The sequence below is a fragment of the Lepidochelys kempii genome, chromosome 1 (genome assembly GCF_965140285.1).
Source record: "Lepidochelys kempii isolate rLepKem1 chromosome 1, rLepKem1.hap1, whole genome shotgun sequence".
Classification (NCBI taxonomy): Eukaryota; Metazoa; Chordata; order Testudines; family Cheloniidae; genus Lepidochelys; species Lepidochelys kempii.
In genome coordinates, this window is record NC_136380.1 from 111,693,531 (window position 1) to 111,708,641 (window position 15,111).

The following is a 15,111-nucleotide window of genomic DNA, read 5'->3' on the forward strand; positions in this document are numbered from 1 at the left end:
GTCTGCTGTTGTTCTCTGGAGAGAGGGAACAGAGCAACTATGCTGTAAGAAGCTTTGGGCCAGGTATGAAAAATCACCCGAATCATATCTAGAAACTACTCACTTGAAACCCCCAGATACGTAAGTAGGTCAGGAAATGTTTAGGAAGACGCGATTAGATTTATCTCTTTTTATTTCTTTATGGCTTGTGAACTCCTCTGTGCTAACCACAAATGCTTTTGTTTTGCTTGTAACCTTTAAGCTGGACCTCAAGGTTATTCTTGATGCTTAATTCTTGGTTTTTTTAACTCTAGCAATAGCCTAAGTTTCCAAATGTATTTTCTTTCTTTTTGTTTTTAATAAATTTTATCTTTTTAAAAAACAGGATTGGATTTTGTCCTGAGAGGTTTGTGCACATGTTATTTAATTAGTTGGTGACAACAGCTGATTTCCTTTGTTTTCTTTCTCAGCTCTTCCCCGGATTTTGTTTGTGTGTGTGTGTGTGTGAAAGGGCTTGAGGATACCCTACAGGAAGGAATTCCTGGGTTCTCAGAGGGGTTTTGCACTTGGGTGGTGGCAGCATCTACCATCCAAGGTCAGAGAAAAGCTGTAACCTTGGAAGTTTAATATAAGCCTGGAGTGGCAAGAATTAATTTTTAGAGTCCTTGTTGGCCCCCACCTTCTGCGCTCAAAGTGCCAGAGTGGAGAATCAGCCGTGCTGGGGTCCATCTAACTAGCTAGTCATATTGAGGGCTGTGGAAGGATACATTTTGGCAGGGGTCAGAATGGGGAAAAGAGAGGGGAATAAGTGGTCATACTCTCCCAAACTCTGCTGGTTCTGGATGTTGAAATGAGATGTTACTCTCACTAGATTATGTAGATACCCATAGTAATAATTGGTTCTCTACCTTGCATGCTTTGGTCTGCAGTGAAATAGTTAACAATGTTACAATATTCATTATCACAATTAAGCTTCAGAGTCAACACCCCTGGTTCAGACCTGGCTGGGCAACAACACATTTTGACTATTATATTTACATGACAATTAGAGACTTTAAAACTCTTGTTTAAAATAATGAAACAATATTGCATGAAGGGGTAAATGACATATCCATTACTTGTTTCCTTCTTTACTCCCTTTCTGTTTTGTTTTTAAATATGATCAGTTTTCAGTTGTTTTCCTCAATATTCTTTTTTACAGCTTGTGTATTTTATGGCACATAAAATAAGAATATTTATAAATTTCAGTAACTCCGGCATTGCAGAACCAAGGCCCTCGTCCTGCAAGATGCACCACCTCTTTGTGCAACTGAAATGAGTGAGTTTCTACATGGGCATGCATGGAACTCATTGCTAGAGCCCTGTGGGGATACAAAACTTGTATCCAAATCCAATTTACAAACATGATCTGCAGATATCTGCATCCATATGTGTTGATATAAAGCAGATATCCTCATTTTTGCAGGGCTCTACTCATTGCAGTATTGCGGCCTAAGAAATTGTATATCACCAGAAGTGGTCTACAGGTTTCATTGGAGTTCTGTGGTGGTTTTGGGGTCATTAGCAGAAAGCATGCTGGGAGCTAGCAGTCTGCATTGGGTGTGAATGTTAAAGACCTAGAAATAATAATTATTGGTAAAGGCTTGATTGCCCTTTCCTCCCTGATCCTGTGGGGGCATTTAACATATAGTTCTAAAAATACTTTCTTTTTTTATTCAGTACTACCTTTAGAATAAATGGATGTAAATTGTTCTTTTAAATAGACAACTTGACTTGTAGTATTTACATTCTGGACATTGTAAGACAGCAACATTTCAATTGAATAACATTGATCCGTATTTAAGGGTTTTAAGCTCAAGGCTGAAAAATCGTAACTGTTTTTTGTGCGTTCTTATTTGAAAAAAGTCCAGATGTTTGTCATTTCGTTTGAATTGCTTTCAAAAGCTGAGAGGAGATTATAGTAGCATGGGCATGAAATCATCAAGGCCTGGACAAGAATTTTGGTGGGTGGGAAGGAAGGGAAGGGATGGGCTGGATTTTTGGATATGTCATAAAAGAAAAAGCAAGGAGATTGCTGTTTTACCTGTTTGTACGCTAATTTGCAAAACTTAATTCATAATGGCAAATCATTAATTCATAACGGATCTTCCGGTCATGAGTGCTAATTAACAAGGTTCCACTGTGTGTTTCTGTGCACGCTTCTTCATTCACCTAGAGAAGGAGAGAGAAGATAATTCAGACTTGACTAGAAATGTGATTACAGATCATTTTAAGTGTCTGATGTTGGATATGAAATCATGCACAGGGAGGAATTTGTGCGTATAGGTTCTCTTTATCCTCTGATCTTTGTGGTCTTTACTCATCATTATGAAAGGAGACCAGCATGCCTGCAGAAACCCATGTGTTAAGCAGGTTGGTCTGCCACATAAACAAAAGCTATAATCATCTGTCATTTCCCATGTTGTTGTTGATTACTGCAAATAATTACTGGTGAGTAAAGTCTAATTAAAATCAGTCACTGAGTTTTGAAATTTGGGAAGAATTTGCAATAATGATGCCTAAGCCTACAGTGCTTGCTAAAATATTTAGCTTGGAGATATTTGGAAAAAGTAGTGATTTTGTACAAATAATAGTTGTGCCATATCTGAAGTCTCACTCTTCTTCACCGATCTGAGCCTTCAGCTAAGCTAAAAGTAAAATAAACAGAGCAATGCTTTTCAAATGTTTTGTAATCCCTTTACTCCGGGGTTGGTGATTTCCTAATATAGAATCATAGATATGTAGGGCTGGAGGGAACTTGAGTCATCTAGTCCATTTCCTCCTCTCCTCTCTTCCCCCTACCTCCGCCCCATGCTGAGGCAGGGTCAAGTATACCTATACCATCCCTGACAGGTGTTTTTCTAACGTGTTCTTAAAAACCCATCATTAGTTCGGTCTATGGGGGTTTGAATAGCAGTGCTCACCAAAGTGCTGTGCTGTAAATCCCGTGTGGATGCCGTGGGCACAAACTAAAAGGTCCCTAGTTCGTATTAACCTAGTCCAAATTGCATGGTAATGTAGACAAGTACTATAATTCTATAATAGAAAATCACCAGTCCTAGGGTGATGGCGTTACAAAGCATTTGATAAAACATAGCTTTGTTTGTTTTTATATATGGTGCACTAGAGAGGAAATGCACTGCTGCTTCCACTGGTGATGATTTATCTTCTGGCTCCAGTGGATTAATTGTATTCCCTTTTCCCTTTGTGACATACTCAGGGTACAATCTAGACTAATGAGTAGCTGTGTCACTCCTGTCTTCTTACCTGGGGTGCCCTTTACACTGCATTGCTATTGTAGCCTACAGTCTGGACTGTTCACAGCCTCCAGCATGTAAGTTACTCCAAGCTGTGTGTGAGCTGTAGCTAGACAGACACACTGTGGCTCTGACCACCAGGGTGACCTCAACTCACTCGCAGTCTTAGACTTTCCCTCAGAAATATATGTCCTGTACTGTCCAGCCCTCTCTGGGACAATACAAGTAAGTAGAAGTCCATTATTTCTTTAAGATAGAAAAGGGCCAGCTTATTATTTCAAATAGTTCTTCAGACACTGCAATTTAAACACTGGATTAGATAAAACAGTAAAACAAATTTATTAACTACAAAGAGAGATTTTAAGTGAGTACAAGTAATGAGGCATAATAGTCAGAAATGGTTACAAGAAAATTAAAGATAAAACACAACTAATGCCTAACTTAACAAATTGTTAAATTCAAAGCAAAGTTTTTCTCCCCACATGTTTTCAATAGTCTTACTGGTCAAACTTCTTAGGCCAGGACCCCTTTTTCTGCTTAGTGGCTGCTTTCTTTGTCCTTTTTTTGTGCGGTACATCAATGGACAGAGAGAGAGAGAGCAAGAGGGAGGAGTGGGTGCCTTGGGCGTTTATTCCCTCTTTTTATATTGTCAATCTCCCTCTTGGAAAACATTTCCATCTGTGAGTCAGGAGAAAGAGTGTCTATATGTAAGGATATTCCCTACTGTTTTTAACACCTGTTTGAACTCCCTTTGTCTCCCTTCCTGCTTGATGACTCTGTTCACTGCTTAAATGCAAATTAAGCAGAGCACAGATTCCTTTGTTTGAGATAGACCTGTTTGCCCACCTTAGTTTGGAACATGTGTTAGTAACATCATATGGAGAAATCTTATAACTTCATGTACAATATTGCCACACATTTTATCAGGACAATATTGACCAGCAAATTGAGTCTTCAAATTATACCTTACAAGACATACCTTATTACAATAGTGATAGGGTGTGGCCACAGGGGTTCATTCTGTTATACGTACCCAGGGTACAATCTGGGCTAATGAGTGGTTGTGTCATCCTGCCCTCTAACCTGGAGTGCCCTTTACACTGCTTTGCTGCTGTAGCCTCCAGTCTAGATTTCTCACAAACGGCTTCCAGCATGCAAGTCACTCCCAGGTAGAGGTGTGTGCGTGCGTGCTGTCGCCCACCCACCCTCCAGCCAGCCAGCCACAACTTGGCTCTCTCCAGCCCCGGTTATATTTCATGGTGACCCCAACACACCCCCAATCTTAGACTTTCCCCCAGAAATGTATGTCTTGTACTGTCCAGCCCTCTCCTGGATCTCTCCTGAGGCCACTAGATGGTGCTGCAGCATCGCATTTTCCCATTCTCCAAGCTATCTGGGGTTTTGATTATCTGATCTGGTCCCGGTCTCAATTAAACTGGATAAACAGGGGTCTGCTGTATATATGTGAGGCAACTTGGATTGCAGTACCTTTATTGTGCAACTGACACCCAATTATATATCTCTTTTCCATCATTTCTAGAGGATAACTAAGCAGCATTCTGTCTATAGAATGTCTAATGCAGAAAACATGTTTGTTGGAGGAAATAAAAGTAATTCTTTTTCCTCTTGATGGAAATAATTAGTGTGCCATTTGTCACTCATGCTTGTTACTTGGTGCTCTTGTCAGACCCGTGGTTGCTTCTGAATGTTCACGTATCAGCTGTCGTCCAACATATTTTTCCTTGAAACCATGCTTGGCAAGGAGATTGTGATCATTCTTGAATATGACGCTCCCTTTGGTTATCCACCACAATGTCACCTCCAGATTGCAGAGAACTCTACTTGTGTCTAAACAAGCCTGTTCAGAATATGGCTGCTGAGGTGGCGTGCTTCATTTGGGGAGCATAATGCACTTGTGCTTCACATACTGCACTGGCTACCAGTTTATTTGAGTGAAACTCTAAGGCTAGTTTTGCTGAGTTCCCAAACAGTATAGCAAACGGTTAAGGTTGACAAGTAGTACTCCAAACAAAACTTACTATTATAGCCTCATTATTAAAAACTATGGTTATGTTCAGTTAAGTGCATAATTCTGCAGCAAGGTTCATACCACTCATTAACATACACACAGAATTTCTGTCTGAGTAACGACAACACTAATTCTTCCTCTTAAAGACACCACCCTCCAGTCTTTACTTTTTTTTGCCTGACCCTGAGAACCCTTAATTGTGTGAGGAACTCTCTCTCTAAAGGCTTTAGGAAAGTCTCTCTAGATGGTTGTAGGCATATGAAATTTTAAAATAGTACCAGTATAGCTACTGTATCAGCGTAATTCTATTTTTCCTTCATTGTACTTGTCATAAGGGGTTTACATAGTCTGTAGTGTCTGTAAGATGAAACCTTAAACTTCAAGAGTGATCTAGACCTAGGAGGCATACACGTTTGGATACACTAGATTTTTATTTAATGATGCTTGCATGCTTGTTATATCACTTGGTAACAGAGTAAATAACAGTGTGCTTTTTGTGTCTAGGTATGTTGAGGTTATAATAGTATTAAAGAATGGAAAATAATGGCTTTCTCTGTGCTGTTGGTCCAATTAGAAATTTATAAAATATACTTTTTTTTTCCAGAGGACTCTGTGTGGAAGTAAAGTAGTTGCTGGGCAGCAATGGGACAATCAGTTACTTCAGAGGGAATTCTGCTCCAAAAAATTAAAAATTCTGCGCACAGTATTTTAAAATTCTGCATATTTTAATTGTCAAAATAACACAATATAATCACACCACTTTCAATTATTTGCTGACAAGTATTTTGAAATAAATTACAAACATAATTGAAAGTGGTGTGATTATATTGTGTTATTTTGACAATTAAAATATGCAGAATTTTAATTTTTTTTTTTTTTTGGTGCAGAGTTCCCTCGAGTACCAGGGTTCTGTGTGGTACAATCTGAGTGCAGGCAGCTCAGTGTGGGGGTCTGGATGCGGGGGGAAAATCTGGATGCACAGGGGCTGGATGCAGGGTTCTGGGTGGAAGGGGAATGGGGAAGGGGAGTCCAGGTGAAGGTGGTAAGGGCTCAGTGGGGGAGGGGTGAGGGGGTCAGGGTGCAGCTGACTGGGGTTCAGTGTGGTAGTGGTCTGGGTGTGGGGGGCTCCTGATGCAGGGGGTGAGGCTCAGTTGGGTGGGAGTTCTTGGTGCAGGAGGATCCTGATGCAGGTGGAGGTTGACTGGGGGGGCGGTTCCGGGTGTGGGGAGCTCCCGATGCAGGGGGTGAGGCTTGGTTTGGGTGCAGGGGGGGCTCAGTGGGGAGTTCTGGGTGCGGGGAAGTCTGGATGTGGGGGGTTCCTGATGCAGGGGGTGAGGCTTGGCAGGGTAGGAGTTCGGGGGGCTTAGTGAGGGGGTTCTGGGTTCAGAAAGCTCCTGATGTGGGGGGGGTGGTGTTTGGTGAGGGATGGTTTTTTGCTGAGGGAGGGGTCACTGTACGGGGAGTTGCTGCCCTTGTCCGCCAAGCTCCGTAACTTCCCCCCACAGTGCAGAGCTTCCTGCAGTCAGCAAAAATTTCTGGGGGTTGATCTGACCCAGCCCTGGGTGCTCTGTGCAGGGAAGGGGCAGCTCCATCTCCATCTTCCTCCCCCCCCCCCCCCCCCCCGGGACTAATATCCCTGGGTGGCCGAGATATCCCCAGCGCCCCCCGCCCACAGTGATCTACCTCTCCTAGGATGCCCAAACAGATATGTTTGAGTTGCTGGAGAGGGATGAGTGAACATTGGTGCAGCTTCTTTTTTCTGTCCCACTATCACTGTGTCTCTGTGGGTCACACCTGAGAATACCAAATTCAGGACAGACTGCTGAGAAATAGGGCAGACACATCCCAAAACTGGAGGTTATTCTCCCAAAAGATACACCAAACCAGCAACAAAAATAAACTTCTGTTTCACCACACTGGCTAACAAGAAGTCAAAAAAGCAGTCTACTTAGGCATTCCAGTCCTGGATTCAATACCCAGACACTAGACTTAAAGATGAGTGGTTCTTTTAAATCATAGAATCATAGAATATCAGGGCTTGAAGGGACCTCAGGAGGTCATCTAGTCCAACCCCCAGCTCAAAGCAGGACCAATCCCCAATTAAATCATCCCAGCCAGGGCTTTGTCAAGCCTGACCTTAAAAACTTCTAAGGAAGGAGATTCTACCACCTCCCTAGGTAACGCATTCCAGTGTTTCACCACCCTCCTAGTGAAAAAGTTTTTCCTACTATCCAACCTAAACCTCCCCCACTGCAACTTGAGACCATTACTCCTTGTCCTGTCCTCTTCTACCATTGAGAATAGTCTCGAACCATCCTCTCTGGAACCACCTCTCAGGTAGTTGAAAGCAACTATCAAATCCCCCCTCATTCTTCTCTTCCGCAGACTAAACAATCCCAGTTCCCTCAGCCTCTCCTCATAAGTCATGTGTTCCAGACCCCTTATCATTTTTGTTGCCCTTCGCTGGACTCTCTCCAATTTATCCACATCCTTCTTGTAGTGTGGGGCCCAAAACTGGACACAGTACTCCAGATGAGGCCTCACCAATGTCGAATAGAGGGGGACGATCACGTCCCTCGATCTGCTGGCAATGCCCCTACTATACATCCCAAAATGCCATTGGCCTTCTTGGCAACAAGGGCACACTGCTGACTCATATCCAGCTTCTCGTCCACTGTCACCCCTAGGTCCTTTTCCGCAGAACTGCTGCCTAGCCATGATTTGCAGCAGGTTATGAAAGACGACTTGATTACTGCAATAATTTTTTACAGACTGAATTACAAAGGATTCTAGTTTGTATCATTGTTGACATTTAAATTGTTTTAAAAGTCTGAATAAAAATGTTTTTTCAAAATTACAGTATGCACTTTTTTATTTAGTTAAAAATTAATTTGACTCTGAGCGAGGAGCGGAGCTGGAGTAGTCACTATTGGCGCTGGAGCAGAGCAATTCAAAAATTTGATTGCTCCAAATCCCTGATAGAACCAATACTCATAACTTCAAATACAAAAATGATACCTACATGCAAATAGCAAAATCATATTCAGCAAATCATAACCTTTGCATAGACACCTTGCTTGATATAAGTTGTACAAGTTTTGTTGTAATTATATAACCGTGGTAACAACGTTGATCTACATGGTCAGTTTTAATCAGAGGAATTTCTGTAGGTGTGACATTTTCTGCTGTGCAGCGGTGGCATAGAATTTCCTTAGGAGTAATCAGTGTTGCTGCTCTTCATATACCCCTAACTTATTCTCCTCCCATTCTTCCATATCCTTCCTACCCTGTCCTTTAGTTTTCAACGTTTATCAGTTAAATATATGAAAGCAGATGCTTGATCTCCATATTTCATTTCTGTTGATCTCAGCTACCCATGCATCTGTATCTGAAATACTGTGATCTTCAGCACTAATGTGTTTTCCATTGAAATCACATTTTAAAACTTACTTTCATCCTTGTTTTGTTCTTGGTTTCATTTTCACCTGTCCTTTCTTTCACTTCATACATTTTGACTTTGTATTATTGTAGGAAATCTTTTAAACGTATTTTTTCCCTCTCGGTATTCCACACTGTCATTTATAACTTTTTACAGATTTTTCTGTTCTTAGTCTCAATTTTCTAACCTTAGTTTTTTCCTTTTCTTTTACTTCCCGCCATATTTTCCATTTTAATATCTTTGTTTTAGTTCTATTAGTTTCTACTTAATTTTTCACTTCTTGTTAAACTCTCTACTCCTCATCTTCCCTCTTCACTTTTACCACTGTCTTCCCTTTCCTACCCTTGTGTTCCTCTCTCTACTACTCACCTTCTCTCCCTCATTTTGCTCCACGTTCTTGTTGGGTATTTCCCAGGATAATAAAACTGGTTTATCTAGCATGACCCCTTTCTAGTCTCCATTACTATAGTCCAAAAGAGTTATAAATCATTCTCCTTCAAAAATTTTTCCTTTCATATACACCTATAATTTTGTATAAGTGAATTTAAAAAATCTAAATAACTTACTTAAAATTGTCAAAACTAATTTAGAGAGAGAAGGTGGGTGAGGTAATTTCTTTTATTGGACCAAGTTCAGTTGATGGTGAGAGAGACAAGCTTCCAAACTTACACAGAGTTTGAAAGCTTGTGTCTCTCACCAACAGATGTTGGTCCAATAAAAGATACTTCTCAACTACTTCATTACATGAATTTTATATTATATCTAAATTTCTTTCTATTCCACAGAAACATTGTGTTGTCTCCCTGTTTAATAAAACTGTCACGTATTTTGAAACTGAGGTTAATGAAACACTGTATACTTGTTAAAGAACCCCACATCATTTCAAGCTTCTGCTACTATTTTCTTTTTATCTTGTATTGGGTCTTTATTACACATTTTGGGTTATGTTGTAGGGAAGAGGAGCTGAGAAGCATGATCTGAAGACTCCAAATATACAGTATGTGTTGCTAATTAAGGGGTGATTTTATGCCACCAAACCTTCATGAAAATGACATATGATAGAAAACTGAGTGAGTTTGTGATGTGATCTTTTAATTATGCCATTAGTTGAGATTGTTTACATTTATTTTACACATTCCAATTGTCCGTCAATGCATGTAATACTGTTCTGATAACTAATCATGCTCTGCCCCTTGTCATTTTTATCAATATCATTCCAAGAATTTTCTACTAGTAAATACTTAAGAGAAAATCTAGAACCATTTTTGCCCTATGTCCTTTCGTAGTCTGTTTAATCTAACATCTTGTTACATTCAGAATTATTTCTGGCAGTCCTGTTTCATGAGGGTCAATATGATTTTTAAATATATTAAAGGCACTATATGAACCTTAGTCTTTTTCCTCACGAAAAAGTGCAGCAAAAATTTCATCATATGTTCATACTTATGTTAACTAGCAATCTAACTCACTACTTTTGTGTCTTCAGTTAGGCCCATTACTCTTAATCTTAAATATTTTAGGAGCATAATAACCTTCCATGCATTTTATGAATAAATTGGAAAGTATTTCATACACAGTTTGTGTGGACTTCTAATTATATACACGTATGTGAGACAGCACTGTGATCGCTACTTAGAGATTGTTGAACCTACACAGGTTGTCAAAGCATACAGAGGAGCTGATGTCTGTGGTGGCCACAATTTGTGTGTGTAAAGACCAGTGATCCACTCAAGAAAAACAAACCACGCAAAAGCATTAAGAAAATTGACAGTAAAAAGCTAATAGACAACATATTGCAGCAACAATTTCAAACTGAACTGAAGAACCGATTTCAGGTGCTACAAGAGTTAGATACCATAAGAAGTCAACATCCATCTGTCAAGATGGCAGCTGTTTAAAAATAACGCCACAACAACTGCAGCTGGTTTCCAGACAAAGTAACCTAAAATCTGGATAAGTAAAGATATGTGGAACTGTGTGAAAGAAAGGAAACAAGTCAAAGCAAACATAAACAACTCCAGAAAAAGGAGCAGCAAAAAAAATTTTTTTTTAAAAAGGACGGAGCAGTGAAAAGCAGTGTGTGAGGAACAAGAGGAAGTCCATGACTAATGTTACCAGTTACTGCTGAAAGAGGTGATTATAAAAACACTTTTTCATTGGCTCAACAAGTTCCTAACTGGCAAATTTACACCATCAGGAGGGCCTGTCAAGGATAAACCAGGAAAGAATAACATAAAAAGAACAAAAAAAGCAAGTGGCAGATCACTTTCCAGGGATGCTAAACAGATCAAGGGTACAAAAAACTATTGGACTTTGACAAAGAAAAAATACCCAGAACTAGACATTGTAACATCTCACATTTCAAAGTGAAAGACATAATAAAGAAAGATAGGCAAGGTGAGTGGGGGAATATCTTTTGTTGGATCAGTTTTTGTTGATGAAAGAGACAAGCATACACAGCTTCATTTTCACCAACAGAAGTTGGTCCTATAAAAGATATTACCTCCCCTAATTTATGTCTCTAATATCTTGGGACCAACGTGGCTACAGCACTGCAAACAACAATAAAAAAGGTTAAAGCTTGGGATAGAGGCATGTGAAGACCAAGACACCAGGGAAATGTTGAAAGCTTGAGGTGAGTCCACTGATAAAATCAACAAATTTGTCCCCAAAGTATGGGACCAGGAAAAGCCTCCAGAACAGTGGGAAATGGCATTATAATCAGATTACCACGGAAAGGTGACCTAAGCAATTGGTAAGGTGTTACATTCCTTTCTTGGTAAAGTCTTCTACAGTATTGCCTTAAGGAGCATAAAGAAAGTGACTGAGGGTAAGTTAAGGGAGGAGCAGGCTGGTTTTTGACCCAGAAGATTGTCAACCAGATTTTCACCTTAAGAATAATCATTGAAGAGAGCATCAAATGGTTTAAACCACTCAGAATTCATAGATTTCAAGGAAGTATTTGACAGCTTCCATCACTATTCACTTTGGAACATCTCGTGGTATTATGGCATGCCAATAAAAATGATCATCCTCAAGGCTTTCTATCGTGGTCCAGTGTGCACAATTTAAATAAATGCAGGCTTGAGCGAATAGTTCAGCATAGACATAGGTGTCAAACTATCTCTTCTAAATGGCAGCTCAGCCAACATGCATATGAAGACCAAAAGACTGTCCAGCATTTCAAAAACTTTCCAGTTATGAAAAAATAAATTTAATGAGAACCCTAGCAACACCCAACTCAAGCATTAGACGGCAAAGGAATGCAAGAAGTGAGTCAAAATACAGAAGAACCTCAGAGTTACGCACTAACCAGACAACCACACACCTTGTTCAGAACTGGAAATATGCAATCAGGTAGCATCAGAGACCACCTTCTCCCCCCCCCCCCCACCCCCCTGTCGGGGAAAAAAAAGCAAATATTGTACAGTACTTTGTTAAACCTAAACTACTAAAAAAATTTGATAAGGTAAGGAAACTTTCTGTGCTTGTTTCATTTAAATTAAGATTTAAAAACTGCATTTTTTTTCTGCATAGCAAAGCTTCAAAGCTGTATTAAGTCAGGGTTCACTTGTAAACTTTTGAAAACAACCATAGCGTTTTGTTCAGAGTTGCAAACATTTCAAAGTTACGAACAACCTCCATTCCTGAGGTGTTCGTAACTTTGAGGTTCTACTGTACAAACCTTCACAGTAATGTGCAAGCCAGTGGGGATATCCAGGAGGAGTTAATGTCACAAAGTGGCAATGTGGTAGATGCATTCACCAGCTTAAACCATATTTGGTCACTGCCAATGTACAACTTAAAGACCAAACTAAGAATCTTCAACTCCAAATATTAGTTCTGTCAACATATGGATATGAAAGCCAGAAATCCACCAGTTACACACATGTTTTTATGCTTTTGAAAGCAAATGCCTCAGAATTACCTAATACTAGGTATTAAATTGAATTAATTTATAACAAATGCTGAGATTTTTTTCAGAGTTGAAAAAACCCTTATCTTTAACGTTATCCAGAAGAGGAGATGGAAATATTTGGAACATGTTAAGAATGAAAACATAGCATCGGCCATGGCAGGCATGCCGTTGGGCAGCTGGAGGAAAGCAAACAAGAGGCTGACAGAATCTCTCTGAATGCTCCTCAGCAAGGGAAAACTTATGGAACTCAACAATATTGAGGATGTTCACAGTGTGGCTCGGGATAGATGGGTGTCAGAATCTAGTTTGTGCCCTAAGTGACGTGATGGTGTGAGAAGGATTCAGATTTAGAAATGAAAAATTCCATGAAATGTTGATTTCTCCCCCTTCCCTCGTAATTTGATTATAAACACATTTTAACAATAGTTCTTTTTTAGTTTAGATGGATAAATTTGATTTTTTTCTTTCATCTGTGATGTTTTTTCCTTTAGCATCCTTCATTATGTTAATTATGCTGGAACATGCATTCTGTACAGGATATCATTTGCTTGCTTGTTTATTTGTAACTTCCTTTGTTTTTTAGGCTGTTGAAAACCTCTGTTCTTATAAAGTGTCCCCTACACTGTACAAACAGCTCCGGCAAGTCTGTGAAGATCATGTGAAAGCACAAATTCTTCAGTTCAGAGAATATCCTTTTCTTGTACACAGTACAGTCCCATAATGCTCTTAAAATAATTTTATATGGTAACACAACAGCAATTAATAATACAAATGTAAATAAAAGTGTAGATGTTATATAAGCATTCAATATAGATCTTTAAATCAGTCTCACAAAATGCTAGTTACCTGCTTGTCTTAGTTGAATAATTTCTGTGGACCAATAAAATATGAATAGCATTTTCATTGTCATGGTAAAAGTGACTGTCAGCAATGCTTTGTTAACCTCTTTTTAAACAGCCCTTACAGAAGGCGGAGAGTGGTTGCAGGGAGAAAGTTGTACAGCAGTCCAGCTCCCTGGCTTTGAGATAGGGTGTCGGGTATTTTTACCTTTCAAACTCTCTACATGCCACTTAATCCTGGTTTACACTACAGAGTTAGGTTGATGTAAGCCATCTTGCGTCGTCCTTTATGTGCATGTATCTACACTTAAATTTGTCTTCCACTGAGGTAAGTGATGTAGTAACACCACCTCCCCAGGTGGTGTTGAGCCATGGTCAATGTTCTGAGGTCAGCGCAGCATGAGTGTAAGCACTGAGGGCTTGTCTTCATTACTGGGATAAATTGACCTAAATTATGCTACTCCAGCTACTTAGCTTAGGTCGACTTTACCCTGGTGTCCTCACTGCGCTGCGTCAATAGGAGATGCTCTCCAGTCGACTTATCTTTCTCTTCTCAGAGAGCTGGAGAACCAGCGTTGACCAGAGAGCACTCTGCCGTCGATTTAGCAGGTCTTCACTAGACCTGCTAAATTGACACACACTGCATTGATTGCAGCAGCATCGGTCTTCCTGGTAGTGAAGACAAGCCCTGAATTACCTATGTCAGCCCTAATAGTCCTACAGCAGCTGTGTCCCATAATGTCCAACACTGACTGCTCTGGTCACAGTTGTGAACCCCACTGCCTAGGGATTACAGAGACTGGAATGCCCCCCTTTCCCTCTTTAAAGCCCTGTACATTTTTGAAATGCCTGCTCCTGATTATCCAGCTTGGCAAGCACATCCAGCAGCTCTTCTTTGTTGTGTGCAACTGTCCAGCTGACCGTGCCAGCTACATGCTCCAGATGCACTCCAGCTTGGAGTAGACAGGAGGTATAGGATTTCCTGGGCCTGTGAGGAGAAGAGGCTGTGCAGGTACAGTTGTGGACCAGCTGTGGAAATGTGGACATCTATGAGCAGATTGCCTGGAGGATGCAGGAGAGAGGGCCATGATACAGATCACCAGCAGTGCTGGGTGAAAGTGAAGGAACTGCGGCAGGCATATCAGAAGATTAGGAGGCCAACAGTCGATCCAGTTTAGAGTGTGCAGACCTGCCATTTTTACAAAGAGCTGCATGCCATACTCGATGGAGACCCCACTGCCACCCTGCACATCATTGTGGATACCTATGAGGAACCTGAGTCACAGACCCCTGCTGTGAACAGTGAGGGCGAGAAGGAGGGACATGCAATTGGCGGGGGTCCACCTGTGTCACAAGCCAGTACCTGTTTGAGAATCTACCACAGTCCAGTCAGGCCCAGCAGTTGAGCATGGGAAAGCCTGATACAGGGGAAGAAACTTCATGTAAGTGTGTAATTGTATTTCACATTCAATGATGTACTGATAAGCTGGGGGTACTATAGACCTTTCATTAATTTACTCCTACTAGAAGAGGTAGGGTTACAACAGAGAGAGAGCTGTCCCTTCTACAATTAGGTGTGGGGACGGACACGCAGAGCAGTTTATGTTCAG

At 40.5% G+C, this 15,111-nt stretch overlaps 1 protein-coding gene across 3 annotated transcripts in view; it reads left to right on the forward strand.

Annotated features, from left to right (window-relative positions):
* Positions 1 to 15,111, forward strand: part of CUL4A (cullin 4A) — an 84,387-nt gene that overhangs the window by 3,774 nt on the left and 65,502 nt on the right. Inside the window, exon 3 of one of the 3 annotated variants that reach the window (XM_073350371.2) lies at positions 13,246 to 13,349. The exons of 1 other annotated variant lie outside the window; for it this stretch is intronic. In XM_073350371.2, coding sequence (XP_073206472.1) covers positions 13,246 to 13,349 — 104 coding nt within the window. Of the gene's footprint in view, positions 1 to 13,245; positions 13,350 to 14,064; positions 14,944 to 15,111 lie in introns of those variants that run through there. One more of the 3 variants, XM_073350390.2, reaches the window with a different exon arrangement.